Here is a 20,335-nt window from a genome sequence, read left to right as displayed (position 1 = left end):
ATACATTTACATTACAGTTATTCATTTAGCAGATGTTCCATCCAAAGAGACTTACATTATGTCATTTAAATTACCAGGGCCACTGTCCCCGGAGCAACTCGAGGTTAAGTGCCTTGCTCAAGGACATAACGGTGGAAGCCAGGTATTGAACCGGCAACTTTACAGGCTACTGCATGCTAGCTGGAAATAATTGATAGATTACTATAATCATCTGTATATTGCACACCTATATACACGTCAAAAATTAAATTTAGAAAATAACTCATCAAATGCTTAAGCACAGTTTTGAAAACAGGGCCCGTTTGTTTTCCAAAACACTACATACAACTAGCACAATCCCTTAGTTCTTTTGCAAAATGAAACACTTCAGTCAAAACTATACAATTATTGGTTACTTTACTTGAAGGTATCTATATAAGAGTGACATGACATTGTCATACTGTATATGTGTCATAAATATTATAAACAAGTCATAAGTGTTTATAACATAACGCTTCTGTCATTAAGTGTGAATCGGTTTTTGTCATGACAAGTTAGGGTAAGGGTTAGGGTTCATGTGTCATGACAGTGTTATGTATTCATGACAGTGTCATGTCACTCTTATGTAGATACCTTAAGGTAAAGTGTTACCCAATTATTTATCAAAACTCTTTTGTGTCATATCACAAACACCTATCCATCATATAATCTGATTAGTTTGAATCAGTTACACACTAATGTACTCAATGCACACTTACACACTAATGTACTCAATGCAAAACACATTTGGCAAAACAGGTTTCCCTAGGATATAGTGTACGCTTGTTGTTTTTCCAGAAATATTGTTTAAGTAGGATTAGAGGGTATAAGCCCATTAGCCCATAAACAGTTTTAGTCTATTGCTTACACACATTTTGCAGAATTTGGCTCATTATGTCAAAACTCTACACACAAGCCAAATAACACATAGCACTTGGAGATAAACAACTTACATCTATGCCAAAATGAAACACTGAAATCAAAGAAAAATCCCTTCTAAATGTAATGCTTGCAACAAAATGATAAACACATTTGAATTACTCTTTCAAATCAGCAGCAACACACTGATGTGCTTTATACAAAACAGTGCAATCTTGTACTCTGGAAATCCAGAGTTCTCACGAGACCACAATTTGAATTTGTTCAGCGAGTCACTCTGGCAATTACTGTAGTAATGATGCTCATTACCCATGCCCTTGGAGCCGAGCTGCACCAATCATATCAGTGTATCTGATATAGGCGGGCCAGAGGCGAGCTAAACAGACGACGACAGCGCTGCTACATTGAAGTCCGGAATCAGTCAGTGAACATTGGTCGTAGTGTTTTCCGATTGCGTTCAGTGATAATTTCAAATGCATGTTTGGTGTCGACCGTCGAGTTGGCCCATTTTCACCACTCATAGCCAGACCCTAAAGAGTATATATACTTATACTTACTTAATTAACCACATTATAATCAATAGGCCAAAATCATAATTGTGCATCTGTGCCGAATTTCGTAATTCAAGTCCAGTGTAGAACTGAGTATGAAAATCATAAGGCTATGTATCTTGAACTTCCAATGCTGCAGAAATTGTATATCCTTCCCCAGATCTGTGTCTTCACATTGTAGAAGCATCTCAAGGACCATTAATAGAAGTACAGTAGGATGCACCAGAGCTCAATTGCAAGTGGCATAACAAAGGGTCTGAACACTTACTTAAATGAACTATTTCAGTCTTTTATTTTTTTTTTTTTAAAAATTGGAGTATTGTGTGTAGATTGATGAGAAAAATAATTTAATCCATTTTAAGATGAGTCTGAAACATAACAAATGTGGAAAACTTGAAAGTGTCTGAAAACTGTTGCACTGTATTTCTAAAAAAATAGCCTTCCTCTTGTCTCAGCCCAAGTCCAATTTAAGTTCAACTTGAGGTCTTAAAATACTCTGTAGTAGAGGAGGATAGAAAAAGAGGATAAATTACACTATCATCCCTGCAACCTGACATTGAGTCTATTGAGACCACAAATTATATGTAAAACTGGTTCTATTTAATTTCTTCTGCTTTCAGCACCTGGATGTCCATCACATACGCATGTAGGTTGAGTGTTTGTACCAACAAAGTCACCTGTGACCGGGGTGACGTATGACGCGACGTCATGCACTTAAGGTGCTTTCACCCCGGAAGTGACCTCTTGTCATCTTCTCGTATGGACGTAGGTGTTTCGAGTCGATCGCTAGGAGTCTTGTAACCCTTACGGGTTGGAGCTGTGTTTTCGCCCTCTTAAGACTGCGATTGCTGTACATTTCATCAAGGTAAGTGCTTGGGTTTATCATTTGTTGGTGCGTCCACGAGTGGTTTCGCTCTAGGCTGACGTCGAAGGAAATTTGTCCTCTCGTTAACTGTTAGCTGGCTTAGCCTAGGATATCGGTGGCCTCGCCGGCATTCCTAGGAGCCTCCGACCAGATTTTCGCAGGCTACTAGCCTATGGAAATCTAGGCTACTATCTGAACTTGTATTGAACTCGAGACGGGGTTCAGTTATTTCATTTGGCTAACGTTAGCCCAGCATTATTGCTGATCTCCTGTGCTTTGAATGACACTAGGTGTCTTGTATTTTGTGTTGGTTTAAATATGGATAGCGCTAACTTGCTTTCATTCTTCAAGTCAACTTTAGGTTCCTTAATAGACAGCGTTTGTTGGCTGTTTGATTAAAATTTCAGTTTGTGGTTTTTCTTTTTTTTTTTTAAACGATATTTTTTATTCAAGAAAGGTAATACTGTACAGGATGCATATAAATAGAATCAGTTTGTGGTTTTTCGCTTGTAACTGTAGTCATTCGTGCTGCAACGAGTGCATTTCGCTCTATGCGCAGCTGGACTGGGCTGAGTGCCCGTTGTCAATAACGTTGACCTTGTTTATTTACATAATTACGGCATGTTTATGGTGTGCGCCGAGTGCTCGGCCTCCCTGGAGCCTGATGACGGTCACGACCTCTGCCCCCGTTGCCTTGGTGTAGACCACCTTAGACAAGGGCTGACGGAGAGGGCTTGTGTAGACTGTTGTTGTTTGAGTTTAGCTGCCCGCGCCGCCAGACTGGCCGAACTGCAGGGAGCTGCAGGATCTCCATTGGCCTGTGCACAGGCGGATCCTGGCCTGTCCCCTAGATTACAGAGACGCAGGCAAGCAAGCGTGCTAGACCTACAGACGGGGAGTGCTCCTAAGCGCACTAAGTCAGACCCTTTGGCCCAGAAAGTGGATTTTTTGGCGTCGGAATTCGCTCAGATAAAGGCACTACTGGAGGGTTTGCAGCGTCCTGATGTACAGCCAGCTAGCGGTTCCACTACAAGTGCTTCAACACACGACCCATCGCCCCCTGTACTGTCCCCAGCAGTAAGTGTCTCTGAGGATGATGTGCTTTCCATCAGAGCCTCGGAGAGTCTAAGGACGGTGGATGAGTGGGCTGAGGACGTGGCAGAGCTGGTATCTTATGGCTCTGACTCCAACTCCCTAGAGGATTGTGGTTCTCTGGGTAGCACGGGTGCTGGTCCGGCTCTAGGGCTAAGGCCAGCAATACAGTTAGCACTAGCACGTCTAGGGGTGGATGCACCACCCGCGGAGGCAGATGTGCAGAGTGCTTTTTTCAGGCAGACCCCGACTGCAACTACATTGTGTGTCCCGCCTTCAGCCCCCTTTATGGAAGAGCTACAGCGATGTTGGGCAGACCCAAGGCGTTTTTCCCATCTCCCTAGTGATTGTAGGGCACTAGCTAATATGCCTAGACAAGATGCCTAGTATAGAACCCGCATTGGCGGGCTTGATCCTCTCGCCTGATGAGGCGTTGAGACAAGACGTGAGCTGCCCATGGCCACAATGTCGACGGACGACCTGCTCGGGAAGAGTTATGACGTGGCGGCACGGATGGCACGTATAGGAAATTCTATGTCCCATCTTGTTTTAGCCCTCTCCCAGATCCTCCAGTCTCCTGGGGTCGACCCATCAGCGCAAACCCTCAGTGAAGCCTCACTGCGGGCATTTGCCTATATGTCAAGGGAGCTCGGGCGGGTGATGTCTTCCCTCACACTCGCGCGGCGTCAGGTATAGCTAACCCAGTCTTCACTGTCTGAGCCCAGCAGGAAGGTCCTCCTTTCTCTGCCGGTTGTGCCGGGACAGCTGTTCGGACCTGCGGCGCAGCAGGCCCTGGAATGCGGTTTGCGGGCCACACAGGTCAGGCAACAATTTGCCAGTTTACACCACACACCTGTTCACCGGCAGAGACCCTACTGACAGGGGCCCAAGTGATATCACGGACTGTGTCTCAGTCAAGGCCACCTCCACCCAGGGGATTTCGCAGGCCCGTCACTAGACAGACCACTGGTCCGGCACAGCAGGACACAACATATGGCCGCCGCCCCTCCAGGAGCCGGAGGGGCCGAGCGGGTAAGCAGTGACAGTCGGTCGCTTCACCAGCCAACAGCTGTTGAGCTGGGAAGCACTAACATCAGACCCCTGGGTGCTGGACACCCTATCAGAGGGCTACAGCATTCAGTTCAAACGCCGACCGCCAAGGTTCACAGGGGTCAAGATGACAACGGTAAGGGCCAAGGCACTGGCCCTGCGTCAGGAGGTCAGGGCCCTTCTAGAGAAAGGAGCAAACTGAACAGTGGCTTCTACTCCACGTATTTCATAATCCCAAAAAAAGGGGGTGGACTTCGCCCCATATTGGATCTCAGGTCATTAAACAAATACCTCAAGACCTTAAAATTTCATATGTTCATATGTCGTCCTCCAGACCTTTGGGAAAGACGTCTGGTTCATGAAAATCGATCTTAAGGATGCCTATTTTCACATACCAATTGCACCACATCACCAGCAGTTCCTGCGCTTTGCGTTCGAGGGAAGGGCCTACCAGTTCAGGGTCCTCCCCTTTGGAATATCACTGGCCCCTCGGATTTTCACAAGATTCGTGGCAGCAGCACTGGCACCACTACAGAAAACAGGTATGCTCATCCTCTCGTACCTGGACGATTGGTTGGTAGTGTCTCAGACGGAGTCAGATTCACTCAGGGAACTAGCTCGGTTGATATCTCACTCAGGCAGGTTAGGAGCACTATGAACACTATACGCTGACTGGGTGTCAACGTACTCTTCTCAAGATAAATCTTGAGAAGAGTACGTTGACACCCAGTCAGCGTATAGTGTTCATTGGTATCCAGTTAGATTCTCGCAGGAGACAGGCAACACCATCTCCCCAGCGGGTGAACGACATCCTCAGTCGGGTAGGACAGTTCAGGAGAGGCCAAGTGCGAACCTTCAGTTCCTTCCAGGTACTACTGGGCACACTCACGGCAGTTGCTGGCGTTGTCCCCATAGGCCTCCTCTCCCTGGAGGGCCACACGGTGCTGCTGATAGCCCCCAGATGGCCCAGAAGGCTGTGGTTCCCAGTGTTGCACGGGCTGTTGGTCGGACGCCCTTGGCGCCTCCCCATTCGTGCGGATCTCCTCTCACAACTGGGGGGACGGATCTGGCACCCAATTCCAGCACGCCTACAGTTATGGGTATGGCCACTGAGGGGCCTGAGCCTCTGCTAGGTGCTTGTGACCAGTGTTGGGGGTAACGCGTTACAAGTAACGCGTTAGAGTACTCTTATTAGTTTTTTTCGGTAACGAGTAATCTAACGCGTTAGTTTTGCGAATTCAGTAATCAGTAACTCAAAAATAAGCACTCGTTACTCCGTTACTTTAAGAATTTCCCTCATAAGGAAAGTAAAGTCCCTGCTTTTCTGCATTTAGTCAGATGTGGCTGCTTGCGTCTGTGCCCTGCTCCTTGCCTCTCTGTGTGTGTGTGTGTAGGCGCGCCTGCAGGTGTACGTCCATACACACTGTGCGTACCATCAAGCTACTCAACAACAGAAAATTTCCCTTGTGTGTGTGTGTGTATTCACACCAAATTGGCCTACCATACTTTCCCAACTATGCACAGTATCCCTTTAGCTGCATGCCATTAGGCTATTTACCATTTTCTATTACATAAAGTTAGTGAACACGTTATCAAAATTAACGTGCACGCATTTTGTTTGAGCAGGAGAGAGAATACGCACGCAGACACGCTATAGGCTACTTGTTGTTTTCTTTTACTCGGCTATCTATTATCAGCACACAATGTTGAGCTAATTCACTAACTCAATACTCATCAATGGATATCACAAGTTTAAACAACGAAAACAAAGGATGGAGGCAGCAAAGCTAGGAGTTATTCCAGATGGGCAAGAACAAGGTAGGCAATTGGTGTGCTTGTCAGAACGTTAGACTGCACTGCCAGACGTCACGTTACTCTAGAACAAAATAGAACAAAACTAAAGGTAACTTTAGCTTGTATAGGGCTGTATCAAGTTGTCCAAATGAGTAGGTCATTGTAGACATTGTCGTTTTATTATTACATGTGGATGTTGTTATGCTATGTAGGCTACTTTTTTGCTGACCAATGCACGGACCTAAAACGGACAAATATTGTTCACGAGTGATTTTTTTTTTGGGGGGAGGGGGGATGAGTGTGCGTACCATAGCATTAATTCCTGCAGGCGCCCCTGTGTGTGTGTGTGTGTGTGTGTAAGCTACGTGTGTTTGATTCTTGGAGGTGGCGCGGTAAGCTACATTCTTATGTTAAAATGAAAAAAGAGGAAACTACATCGGACAAGGATGTTTACTGTTTTTTTGTTTTTGTTTTTATTAGGCTATTACTCTGCGTATTACCGGTATATGCTATTCATGGAAGCTGTTCTAATTCAAAGGATGAATGCCTGTTAAATAAAACGTGCAATATGCTGACTGTCTTTCCTGTCATTACCCTACAGTTAGGTTCATGATTGATTCATGAACAGTCAGCACTGTCGGTGCATCTAAAGGAGGATGTGTGTTGCTGCTGCAGGTGGAGACGCACCCCAAACGCATTTTAATTGTTGGTAACGCACGAGTACTCTAACGCGTTACTTTTATTTATAGGTAAGTAACAGATTACTTTTAATTGATAGTAATGTAGTAACGTAACTAACTACTTTCAAAAGTAACGATACCCAACACTGCTTGCGACCCAGCAGTTGTTTATACCATCAACAACTCGCGGGCGGCTTCCACTAATGCGCTCTACGCAAACAGGTGGAAGCTCTTTGTGGAATGGTGCCGGGCCCGCGGGGAGGAGCCAACCAGTTGTCCGGTACCGACAATTCTCGGATTCTTGCAGTCTCGTTTCGACGGGGGCCTGGCTGCAGCCACCATCCGGGTTTATGATGCGGCAATATCTGCCAGCCACAACAAGGTGGATGGCGTCACCGTGGGCTCCCACACACTGGTGACGCGTTTCCTGAGGGGGACACAGCGACTCAGGCCGCCACAGCGGAGCCAGACACATTCCTGGGACCTACCATTGGTGTTGGAGGCACTGTGCCGGCACCCATTTGAACCTCTTGAGAACACAGAGGATAAATGGGTGTCGTTAAAGACTGCCTTTCTGTTGGCCATGGCATCAGCAAAGAGGGTGGGGGAGTTACACGCTCTATCAATCAGCCGTGAGTGCCTCCAATGGGCCCCGGGAGAAACGGGGGTCACATTGTGGCCTAACCCATCTTTTTTACCGAAGACTTGTTCCTCTTCGTTTGTAAATCAACCCCTTCATTTAGCCGCGTTTGATCCTCCAACTGGGGAGGATGGACAGCAGGGAAACACAGCCTTGCTGTGCCCAGCCTGGGCTCTAAGGGCATATATTCAGTCAACCACTGGATTCCGGCGGTCGGAATCACTTTTTGTCTGCCATTCAGGGCCAAGACGGGGCCAGGGATTGTCAAAACAACGACTGTCCAGGTGGATTGTCGAGGTTATCTACAAGGCCTATGACAGCGGGGGCCTACCAATCCCAGCCTCCGTCCGCGGCCACTCAACCCGGAGTGTGGCGACATCATGGGCAGCCCTAAGGGGGGTGCCACTGTCCGCAATTTGTGCGGCGGCATCATGGGCATCATCTTGCACATTCGCAAGATTCTACAGAGTTAACGTGGCTGCAAGTAACCCGCTAGTCACCGCTACTCTCTTAAGCCATTAGGTGGTCAAGAAGGTCCGCCTAGAAATGAAATAGAATGATGGTTACGTATGTAACCGCGGTTCTATGAATTTCGGATGACCGCCAGAGCTTGGCAGTCACTCAAAAGGGGGATGAGAAGATTGCCAAGAGGTCACTTCCGGGGTGAAAGCACCTTAAGTGCATGACGTCGCGTCATACGTCACCCCGGTCACAGGTGACTTTGTTGGTACAAACACTCGACCTACATGCGTATGTGATGGACATCCAGGTGCTGAAAGCGCCGCCTCTGGCGATCATCCGAAATTCATAGAACCGCGGTTACATACGTAACCATCGTTTTCAAACTTTGGCCTCCAGTGAATGCTGATTTTGTGGTAGTCGCCGGATTGTCATTGTTTGAGTTGAAGTAGTCTGAAAGTAATATCACAATCCAAAGTTATGATCACTGAATCACTGCCACTGTATTTTGTTGATTTTTTCCTTTAGTTATTTCTTTTTCCCCTGCCAAGATAGGTATTTCTTTTTTTTTTTTTTAAATGCTTACCCAATCTTAACATCGCTTTAAAATGTTATTCAATTATCTTGATTTTTTCTTTTTCCGTTTCATCCATCCTGTTATAGTAGCATTCAATTCAAATGTAAAATGCAGGATTCATTCATTAATCAGAGAGCTTGCCACTTACAACAGTCACTGTCACAGATATTCTCTCCCCACCATAGCAGCCCAGAATGTCTTAATTATAATGCCATATCCTCATCTGCTTATCTAATGCCTCTAAATACTGTACAACAGTCCACACCAGTTGCAGTGCAGGAGAGGCATATAGTAGAGCATCTGAGCATTGTTCCAAGAGCTTTAAACATTATCATGTTATGAGAATGTTAACATTACAAAAACATTAATCCCATCATCCCCATCATTATGGTACAAACTACAAAGTGGTTTTATTTACATGGTCAGTCTGGTAAGTTTAATTGTACCAATACGTAAGGAGCATCCACAGTACAAACAATGACTACAATAATAAGGACAGAAAGTAGCGCTCCATAAAGAGGATTGACAACACCCATCAATCATGAACATCAATATTCCTGAGAGACTTTCCTAATCGTGGGTCAGTGTGGACGTTCATATCTGTTAAAATGTTAAAGCAAATTTGCAAGATATACACTTTAAGATATACAATTTATTTAAATCAGAAACAAAACTAGAATCAAAACCATCTCTACTGACAGGAAGATAGAAAAAGATGGAAGGACAATTGCAGTAAGTTATTCCTTAAAGAATTTCCTCAGGCTTGGTCTTGATTTCCAATCTTTAACTTTGGCAAACTTGTAGACACTCGAGAACAGGTCAGGAAACAATGTCATCAGCTCAATCTGGTCTGCATCAACAGAGCTAATGAATAAACAGAAACATCAGTATGTAATACATCTACCAGTGCCAATGAGGAACTTCACATTTACTGCTTGTACTAAGTTAACTTACTGGTGTTCGTGGAGATTGCGTATGAAACGCAGCAGAGCCAGAGTGTTCTCAGGGTAAGCTTTCTTCTGCTTCTCATCCAGCTTTTGGACCAGCTCAGGGGGGAACTGGGAGTATATGTGTGCAAAAAATGTACATGTTTACTAGTGGTAAACTGGTGCTTTTTAACAAATAATTACTATTACCATATGTGTGACAATGAGACTATGGTGAGTTCATTGTTTGCATTGTACTTCCACATAGATGTTCAGGTTAAGGCATTCAACTCACTTTGGTCTTCCAGTCAGAGAAGGTTTTATCCACTGTCCATTTATCCAGTTCCGCCAGGAGCTTCGTGTCAGCTTTTCGAAAGTTCTCTACTTCTGGCTGATTCCCCACTTTTATCAAGTACTCCACCTTCCTGCCAAATGACAAAACACGACATCCGAGAAGCTGGTGTTTTTATCAGTGCAATCATACCATTTTCACATTATGTTAGTCAGAAATGCAAGAAAGTAGTAATTATCAAAGTCCAATTGAACAATGGACACTGAGGGGTTGATGTATGAAGACAGTATAAATACCGACTTTTCTGCCCGCAGAAAGTGCACTCTGCTTTGCCACATTACGTGGAATTTACTAAGCTTTCACTTCATAATGTACAGCAGTCATCACCTAGCCTGGAAAATTTAAACTCATTCACAAAATGAATAGTCTGGTCACTTGCGATTGGGAATTGCTTACAAGCTAGCATGGTGATGGGCGTAGACATAGCGTTAACTTTGAAATCATTGGTCCAGCCTAACCAATCACATTGATCAGAGATTCCTAACGTTACTTCCAACTCCACCTAAACTTTACAAACTGATAATAAACAGCATCGGCGGTCAGGAAACAATTTATGTGGGCCTACTGTACCTTTAAATTTCTGCATTTTTCCAACTGCCTGTTTGTACTTACAATGCCATGTTTTAAGGAGCAAATACAGCATGAAATACACTCTATCCTCTTAGTACATTAGCTCCTGGGTCATAGGTCTAACTGTGACGTGTCAAACCTCTCATTGTTCCAGAAGTAGGGGTGAGTGAGTGTTTCTTCCACTCTCGGTCTGTGGTTGGGTTCAGCCTGGATCATCGACTCAATGAGATCTTTACCCAGCTCATCTTCCACAAAATCCAGATTGTACTTCCCATTTAGAATGTTAATCTCACAGTAAGGCCCTTTCCCAAAAGGATGGTGTCCACAGGAGAGGATGTAGTATACCAGCATTCCTGCAACCTGAAAGGAGGCTGATTAGGAATCCAAAGTAGTTTGCATGCTTCACCTTCACCAAGCATGGTACCGTGAGTGCTCACCTGAACATCCGAGCTTCTCTTAAAGCCTGCGTCACTGTCCTCATCAACAACTTCTCTGGACTTCCAGCATTTGGTTCCTGCAGCAGACTTTGTGACCAACGTTGTTTGTCCAACATTCAGTCTTCTGCTGATGCCAAAATCAGCCAACCTTGCTTTTCCTTGAATGTCTTGTGAAGAAATATTAGAGTCAGGCAGAGCAATGCAGAATAGAATACAAATCAACTAGATGTACCGCAGAGCGGTACAAAATATGACCACCGCCCAGTCCAGCACATTTTTTCCACAAAAATAAGTCACGCTGAAAGGCATATATGATTCTAACTGTCTCACTAAATTGCATTATGCACACTCAATTCTCACTGGTATCTGCTAGACAACAAGTACTAAAACATGATTTGTTCATAGATTTCACTTGTAAAATACATTTTATACAACCCCACCCCCATCTTGCCTGTTCATAATTCTGAGAAATTCTTGAATTGTGTGCATGTGTGCGTGTACATGTTTATGTGTGTGTGGGTGGGTGGGTGTGTGTTTGTGTGTGTGCGTGCATGTGCTTGTGTGTTTGCCTGTGTATGTGCCTGTGTGTGTGCATGTGCATGCATGCGTACATATGTCTACTGTGTGAGTATGTGTCATGTATGATTACTGTGAATGTATGTGTGTGCGTGTGTATCTGTTTATGCACATGTGTGCATATGGAATGGGTTAACATGACCCCTGGAGGTAAACATACGCAAAAAATTGGTCATCCTAGGCCCTACGGTTCTCAAGATATTCACAGAAAACTCTGTTGGTGTACGGTCACTATGAACGAAAGTCCACGAAACGTGGCATGCATTCGGAGGGTGTCATAATGATCCTACACTTTCAATTTCGTGCAGTTTCAAAAAAATCAAAAATCAAGTCACTGAAAAAGAAAAAAATTGTCATTGTTCTTACCAATCAAAACATTCTGAGGTTTGATGTCCCTGTGGAGCACTTTGGTGTCATGACAATGGAGGACTTCTAAACTACGAAGGACTTCCTCCACTTTTGTCTTCAAAACAATCTTCTTCTCCAAGCTCTCCTCTGGTAAGTGATCTTGAATGTATTCTTCCAGGGTGTATTCACAAAGCTGAAGGGCTAGATAGCCAAAGTTTTCATCATCAGCAAAGTCTACATATCGTACAATATTGGGACTTTCGAGCTGTGGCAGGCGCAAGAACGCCTCCTCATTTTTAAGCAGCTGGTAGTTTGACTTGGTCATGCGTTTAATAGCAACTTCTGTGCCATCATCTCTGAGGCCCAGAAATACCTCAGTGCCATCACTACCTTTTGCAATCAGATAGTCCGAATTTACACAAAAAGTGAGATTTCCGACTTTCTTCACCTCTGTCATTCTCATATTAGCAAGCTTTTCCAACTTTAGCCTCCAGCGTACACCGATTTTGAGCCAAGGTCGGGTAATTGATATTGTGTCAATGGAAGTATCAGTAACAGAAGGAAATGGCTTAACACTTGAACTTTCATCAACAGAGAACGATTCTTCAACTGAATTCCCTAGCGTCTTAGAATCTAAAGTTTCGGTTATCGAACAAGCCACCTCTTCATTTTTATGTTTGTTCTTCTTCTTTTTCTTCTTTTTCTTCTTTTTCTTTCTTTTTCCCGGTTCCAGAGAAGACATGTCCTGATCTAACAATTGCCCATCTGAAGATTGCTTTCTTAGGCTTTCATTCAGTTCTCTCAATTTCTTTTTCAAATGGTCATCTGTAGAGCTATCCACAGTATTCAAAACCCTCTCAGGAACTGATGTAACACCAAGGGATGTGATAACCTCAGGTGCACCCCCATATGAATATAACTGGGCTATTATTCCATAGGCTAGTGCACTGGTTTCAGCTGGGTACTTTGTATTTGTAAAAGTGACTATGCCTTTGCACATCTTTGTGATAAAGTGGGCATCCCATCCATCTTTCTGTTTGGGGGTCTTTTGTGTGATGACATGTAGCAATGAAAGAATGTGGTGAGGAGATTCAGCATTAGCCAGAGTCTTTGTAAGACATTGCAGAAGGATGGGCACAAGGGGACGTGAAAACTTCAGTGGTATTTCTTCCATGATGCATAAAGCTGAACGTAAATTGTTTGCAACGAGTTGCTGATGGCCTGTATCGGGAAGCTTTGAAAAGTTTTTAATTGCCTCCTGTACATATCTGTCCAAGTTTTGAGATTCTCTTAGCCATTTTAGCCCCAATTGTCTGTATACTGGAGCATGGGGACCTACAGCAGTGAATACCTTATCAAAAAGGGTAACTTGTATTCTTGGGTGTACATCTAAAAAATGCTGGTGGTACAATTGAAATATTTCCTTTGGGCGCTTCTTTGACGAATCGCACATAATGTCAAAAAATAATGCATATTTAGACATTTGCTCATTCCCTGCAGATAACTCATGTAACAAGTCAGATATAAATTTATCTGTGTTTGGATTTAGTATGTAATTCGAATCAGGCATTGCTCCATGCTTGAGCAATTCCCTTGCTACATCCTTTCTGTTGTTACACGCAGCTTGTGTTAATGGAGTGGGTAATCCAAAATTAGGATCAGCTTTTCCATTTAATAGTTGTCTAAATATATTAATTGACACATTAGAACGCAGAGCATATATCAAAGGTGTTAAGCCTCTAGTTGAGGGGATGCTAAGGTTGGCCCCCTCTTTGAGAAGTTTTGTACAGAGCTCTTCATTTCCACAGCCAACTGCTGTGCAGATAGGGGTGACATCATCATTCCATTCTGCACAAGGATACTTAATGTTAATGTCATATTTCTTGAGCAGCTTGTTTAACTTATTCAAGTTATTATCAGAAATGCACTTTATGATAGGATGTGTCTGTCTCTCAACATCTTTTTGTTGTTCACCATGCTGTACAAGTTCAAATGTAAATTGCTGAAAAAAAGAGAAAAAAAGAAAATATTTAATATAATGTACATAATGTTAAAAATGAAGACACATATCAAAAAACTTCTCAGCTACCAGTTTAGCTGTCACAGAATATGCCAACTTAACCGGCTAATAGATTTTCTTTCCAAACTATTCAGATGGAGTATCTATGTGTAATTAGCATAATCTGGAGAGACACAGAGCGTCATAATGCGTTCGTGCCGCCATCTTGGTCTTAAGGGACACTTCACCGATTAACATTAAGCTTGAAAAAGGTTGACATACTGTTTAATTCCTCCCTCATGGTCTACATACATAAGTATACATAGGCTAAAGTTTGAGCTAAACATACAAAGTCAAAGTCAAAGTCAAAGTCAAAGTCAGCTTTATTGTCAATTTCTTCACATGTTCCAGACATACAAAGAGATCGAAATTACGTTTCTCACTATCCCACGGTGGAGACAAGACATATTTTACCAATTTTAAGTCCACAGACAAACATAACATTCAAGTAAACAAAAAAGTAAGTAAATAAGTAAATAAGAGGGCACATATAATGAAAAAATAAGAGCAGCAAAATTTGGTTGAAATTGTGCATAGACAGTCAATAAAATAAAATACTAGTGCAAAGTCAGGCCAATAAGAGGCTGAGGTAGTTCTGTTTGACCTAAGTAAGAAATAAAGTGGCATAGTGGTGCAAGTTATGTAAGAGCAGCAGAAGTGTTGTGTTTTCAGGACAACAGCAACAAGTTGCAAAGTGTACAAGTGTGCAAGTGGAGTGGTGCAGGCGGCCATTGTGGGTCCAATGTCCAGGATGTTATGTAGCTGAGGGTGGAGGGGGGAGAGGAGGGAGAGAGTTCAGCATCCTAACAGCTTGGTGTATGAAGCTGTTGGTGAGTCTGGTAGTGCGGGAGCGCAGGCTTCTGCACCTCTTCCCAGAGGGCAGTAGATCAAACAGATTGTGAGCGGGGTGACTTGCATCACTCACAATTTTGGTCGCCTTGCGGGTGAGGTGGGTGGTGTAAATGTCCTTCAGGGAGGGGAGTGAAGCACCAATAATCCTTCCAGCTGTGTTCACTATGCGCTGCAGGGCTTTCCTGTTGTATTCAGTGCAGCTTCCGCCCCACACAGCGATACAGCTGGAGAGGATGCTCTCAATGGTGCCTCGGTAGAATGTGGTCATGATGGCTGGTGGAGCACTTGCTCGCCTGAGTTTCCGCAGGAAGTACAGGCGGCGCTGAGCTCTCTTCACCAGTGATGCTGTGTTGGTGGTCCAGGAGAGGTCTTCACTGATGTGCACCCCCAGGAATTTGGTGCTGCTCGCTCTCTCCACCACAGCACCGTCGATGGTCAGTGGCAGGTGTTGGGTGTGACCTCTCCGGAAGTCAACAACAATCTCTTTGGTCTTGCTGACGTTCAGCAGGAGGTTGTTGTCCCTGCACCACGTGGTCAGATGGTCGACCTCCAACCTGTATTGAGTCTCGTCGCCCTTGGTGATGAGACCCACCAGAGTTGTGTCGTCAGCAAATTTCACTATGTGATTGTTGCTGTAGGTTGCAGTGCAGTCATGCGTCAGCAGGGTGAAGAGCAGCGGACTGAGCACGCAGCCTTGGGGGGGCCCTGTGCTCAGTGTGATGCTGCTTGAGGTATTGTTGCCAACACGTACTACTTGAGGCCTCTGACAGAGGAAGTCCAGTAGCCAGTTGCAGAGGTAGGTACTGAGTCCCAGTTTGTCAAGTTTGCAGATGAGTTGTTGTGGTATTATGGTGTTGAATGCAGAACTGAAGTCTATAAACAGCAATCTCACATTTGAGTCTCTTTTTTCCAGGTGGGTGAGGGCTGGGTGGAGGGCAGAGCAGATTGCATCCTCTGTAGACCGTTTGGCTCGGTATGCAAACTGGAAGGGGTCCAGGGTGGGGGGGAGAATGGATTTGATATGTGACATGACAAGCCGCTCAAAGCACTTCATGATGATGGGTGTCAGTGCCACAGGGCGGTAGTCATTGAAGCAGGATGGAGCAGTTTTCTTCGGCACAGGTATGATGGTGGCAGCTTTGAAACAAGATGGGACGATGGCTTGCTTCAGGGAAGTGTTAAAGATGTCTGTGAAGACATCCTTAAGCTCCCCTGCGCAGTCCTTCAGCGCACGACCAGGGATGTTGTCTGGACCTGTTGCCTTACGGGTGTTGATAGCAGCAAGTGTCCTCTTCACGCTGTCGGCAGAGAGGCACAGGGGCTGCTCATGTAGAGGGGGATGGGTCTTCTGTGGGCAGGTGCTGTTTTGTGCTTCAAAGCGAGCAAAGAAGCGGTTCAGGTTGTTGAGCAGAGGGATGTTGCTCTCGCAGCTCTGTGGCGCGGGCTTGTAGTCCGTGAGGGCCTGAATGCCCTGCCATAGGCTTTGTGCGTTCCTGCTGTCTTTGAAGTGGGTGGTTATCTTGTGAGTGTATTCCTTTTTTGCTTCCTTGATGCCACGGGACAGGTTGGCTCTCGCTGTTCTCATGCCAGCTTCATCCCCAGCTCTGTAGGCTTTGTCTCTGGCCCTCAGCAGCCTGAGGACATCCCCTGTCAGCCATGGCTTCCAGTTAGCCCGAGTGATGATGTCTTTTGTGTGGGTCACATCATCAATGCACTTGGTGATGTAAGAGGTTACAGTGTCTGTATACTCCTCTATGTCTGTCTGGTTGTTGTAAGTGGCTGCCTGCTTAAACATTTCCCAGTCTGTTGTGTCAAAGCAGTCTTGAAGAGCATCGGAGGCTCCCTCAGGCCACACTTTTACCTGCTTACGAACCGGTTTGTTCACTTTTACCCTTTGTCTGTATGCGGGCATTAGCATAACAGTGATATGGTCTGAAAGTCCAATGTGGGGGAGGGGGGTGGCTTTGTATGCTCCTTTGTGTGTAGTGTAGACCAGGTCCAGGATGTTATCTCCTCTTGTTGGAAAATCAACATGCTGGTGTAGCTTTGGAAGTACAGTTTTAAGGTTAGCATGGTTAAAATCTCCAGTGAAGATGGTGAAACCGTCTGGGTGTGCCGTCTGTTGTTCACTGACAGCCTGGTACAGTTCACTAAGAGCCGCGTTCTTATCGTTGTTGTTGTTGGTAGGCGGGATGTATACTGCGACTAGCAGAATCGCAGTAATTTCCCTTGGCAGGTAAAAAGGACGGCACTTTATGATCATAAACTCTGCCAGTGGTGAGCAGTGTTTGCATACTACTACAGTGTCCCGGCACCATTCATCACGGATGTAAACACAGATTCCTCCTCCTCGTGATTTACCTCATGATTACCTCGTGAGGTAAATAACCTCACCTTACCATAGTTTAACCTACAGTATGTAATCTCCCTACAACTTCGATATTTTACAACATCCTAAATCAGGGGCGGTTTTTCATATGGGCAGTAGGCTATGGGCAGCCGCCAAGGGTGGCACGAGTGCTCGCAAAAAAAACAACAAAAAAACTCCTTTTTTTAAGCTTTGCTAATCAGTTTTTTATCGCTCATCAAGTCAATCATATGTCACTGTGTGGGGACACCCTATATAGTACATAGCCTACTTTGCAGGCGCCCGTGTTAATGAGGTCTCACATAGGGGAGAACCGGGACGAATTAAACACTTTTTAATTAAACGTAATTTACAAAGACATTGGAAAACACTGAAAGCTAATATTTTGTCACTAGCAACTCTGGCATTTTCACCTCTGAACAAAACCGTTCAGGAGTTATTTAAGGAGAAGTTTTGTTTCATTCGTCCCTCCTGGCCGGGACAAATGAAACAGCATGGGGGGACGAAAGAAACATACAGCTTAAGCTATGTAAACTTGCCACAACTTCAATATTCGACAACCTATCATGAATTGTACTTCAAATATGTGTTATTTTAGATAGATTGCTGCTATACAAAGTGTTTCAAATTATTATGCAAATTGGATTTAAGTGTCATAAACATTTATTTTTTTGTTTTTCAATTAAACTCATGGATGGTATTGTGTCTCTTTGGATCATTGAAATCGATCTCAGACACCTGTGATAATTAGTCTGCCAGGTGAGCGCAATCAAAGGAAAACTACTTAAGAAGGATGTTCCACATTATTAAGCATGCCACAGGTTTCAAGCAATATGGGAAAGAAAAAGGATCTCTCTGCTACTGAAATACGTGAAATTGTGCACTACCTTGGACAAGGTATGAAAACATTGGATATTTCCTGAAAACGTATGCGTTATCATCGTACTGTGAAGAAATTTGTCGCTGATTCAGAGCACAGGCGGGTTTGTGCAGACAAAGGCATAATAAGGAAGGTTTCTGCCAGACAAATTTGTAGGATTAAAGTTCGGTGTGATATTGACCTAAAGTGTGTTGAAACATGATACCGAGTGTGAACTTTTGTTTCATAGGTCATCTCGGCTAAGCTGGTGCTAGTTAGCCGATGCTACCAACAGGTTTTCAATGGGGGGTGCCTCGGGCATCGGTCTAGCCATGCAAATATTGTTGTGAGTAAAAATGTTAAAGGCGAACTATTTTTTTTTTTAGCTTAATTTACCTTAATTTAACAGCTTCTGAGTCATTGGAATGATTATATGACTTTTTCGGGTTGAATGGTGGCCATCTTGCTCCCTAGCGCCTGTGAGCGGAAAAAACACCCTTGCAACTTTGGGCCGACGGCCTCAGTGTCAGGAAGTATAATGAGTGTAACAAATTGCTTTACTGCATTTAAATACACATACACACCGGGCTAAAACAAGGTAGCGATGGAGTTTCTCAGACATTCGTCATGACAGAGCCAGCGAAAAGAAGCAAAAACTGAAGAAAAAAAAACAGCGAAGAAATGGCCAATACTGCATAGTTTCTCTTTAACTGAAAGTGAAAATGTCCACCTTATCATCGTCCACCCTGTCGAAACTCAGACAGGGTGGACCTCTGAAAATAGGTGTGGGAGCTCAGCTAATATATTTCTACAACATGAGTGTCTGCTATTTATGATAATACATAAAAAGAATAGAAAATGAAGACCAAAATGTATGGCAATTGTGAGGGCTGCCTTTCACTGAAATGGTCACTGAGTCACTGAAATAACTAATCACTCTCTAATTTCTTACAACTCATCTTTGATATATAAAAACTTAACTTACCACAGGCAACATGTCACCGATGTATATGGCAAGTTTGGAAAAGTTCAAAACGGTGAAGACATAGTGCCTGGAGGAATTGAAATGTACCAGGAAGAATGAGGTAAAATGTGGGTGCGGCCTCAATTGTTATGCCAGGTGAGAAGCATTGCAAGTCATGGTTTGGTCAAAATCCTAGGGTTTTTCATGCCACAAAGATAAGTCTCCTGATGAATCCTGAAGTATCCAGCCAACCAACAAAAACAAAAGATTGATCTCACCAAATTATGTCCTCTTCTTTTTCAAATTCAAAGTCAAAACATCAAAAGTACAAAATAAATCCTGACTCCTGCTTCATTCCCACAGGTGAGCTAATAAGCGCATTCTTCTTCTTTTTATATGGTGGTTGGCAACCAGCTTTTTGATGCATTACCGCCACCATCTGGACTGGAGTGTGGATCAAAAGGGCAACCTACACTTTCTTAAATTCTTTTTAATAACCCAGTTACCTTCAAAAAAGAAAACAAAAAGACAGATTCTCTTTGCAGTATATCATGCAAATTTAATATCATCTGGATTTCACCAAGTTTCACAAGTCAATCTTTGTCTGGCTCTATGGTACACCACATCTTCTTGCTAACTTCTGCATGTATTCCTGCTCTTCCCCACCTTTCCTTGAATACTATACAGGTGTCTCCCAGACTGTTCATTATCCCATACAAATTGCCATTTTTCATTTATATTTTTGGCTTCAGCTTTGCTGTATTTAATATTCATCTCTATATCAGACTGCAGTGGGCAAATGGTGCAGTAGAGACCTTTAGGCAATTGGCAGGCAATGCAGTAGAGACATTGGCAATGTCACATTTTTCTGCCATCTCGGCAGCTCAAATATCTGCAACCAGCTTGGCCCCCTCATTGCTGTTTTGCAGCTATATTTTGTATTGCTACTGTAAGTCTCAGACTGATTGGTCTTCAGTTTTTCTCTGGAAGTGATTTCAGGTATGTGTGTGAGTATTACCAATTACCAGATGTGTTTTCCTAATGATTACAAGAGATTTCATTTTTGAACCAAGTGTCTAATGAAAGAAACCGTGTGTCTCACAATAAGTGTGTTGCAGAATTGCAAACAACGTGTTTAAGGTATGGTTACGCAACTTTAGGTTTTGAGGCTTTGGTCTAAGCATTCATTTTTAGTGTGTAAGCAATGGGCACAAACTGTAACACCATAACACCATACCAAATCTGCAAAACCACACACTAATTCTCAGCCTTTGACTCAGTTTTTTTTTTTTGCAAAACAGTGTTTCTTCCTCTCTCTCCTACATCACCATTTGTGTAGTTGGCAAGGGTTCACCTGTTGCCCAATGTTTATGATTGTTGAGTTTATAGTTAAGCACCTAAGGGTCTCCACACTGGATA

General features: G+C 43.9%; 1 protein-coding gene across 1 annotated transcript; it reads right to left on the bottom strand.

The window, feature by feature from the left end:
- Window positions 1-8,903: 8,903 nt before the first annotated feature.
- Window positions 8,904-19,293, bottom strand: LOC143139688 (uncharacterized). Its single transcript, XM_076300372.1, has 7 exons — window positions 18,938-19,293; window positions 11,833-13,816; window positions 10,891-11,057; window positions 10,593-10,813; window positions 9,827-9,956; window positions 9,560-9,663; window positions 8,904-9,469 (listed from the first exon to the last, which is right to left on the bottom strand). Exons 1-7 carry the CDS (start codon window positions 18,947-18,949, stop codon window positions 9,343-9,345), a joined length of 2,745 nt encoding a protein of 914 aa, XP_076156487.1. The 5' UTR covers window positions 18,950-19,293; the 3' UTR covers window positions 8,904-9,342.
- Window positions 19,294-20,335: the final 1,042 nt, after the last annotated feature.

This window comes from Alosa pseudoharengus, unplaced genomic scaffold, assembly GCF_046254945.1.
Source record: "Alosa pseudoharengus isolate Yale_2024_CS ecotype anadromous, Long Island Sound unplaced genomic scaffold, YU_APseudo_1.1 YU_APseudo_1.1_scf_22, whole genome shotgun sequence".
NCBI classification, from domain to species: Eukaryota; Metazoa; Chordata; class Actinopteri; order Clupeiformes; family Clupeidae; genus Alosa; species Alosa pseudoharengus.
Note: the sequence above shows the minus strand (reverse complement) of the source record. Positions and strands in the feature narration are given on the sequence as shown.

What these genes read in the sequence shown, in the direction of transcription:
- LOC143139688 (XM_076300372.1), bottom strand. An exon ending in ACCTCAGAATGTTTTGATTG is followed by an intron (nt 11,058 to 11,832) that starts GTAAGAACAATG and finishes TTTCTTCACAAG; the next exon opens with ACATTCAAGGAAAAGCAAGG. An exon ending in TACTTCTGGAACAATGAGAG is followed by an intron (nt 9,957 to 10,592) that starts GTTTGACACGTC and finishes GTCATTTGGCAG; the next exon opens with GAAGGTGGAGTACTTGATAA.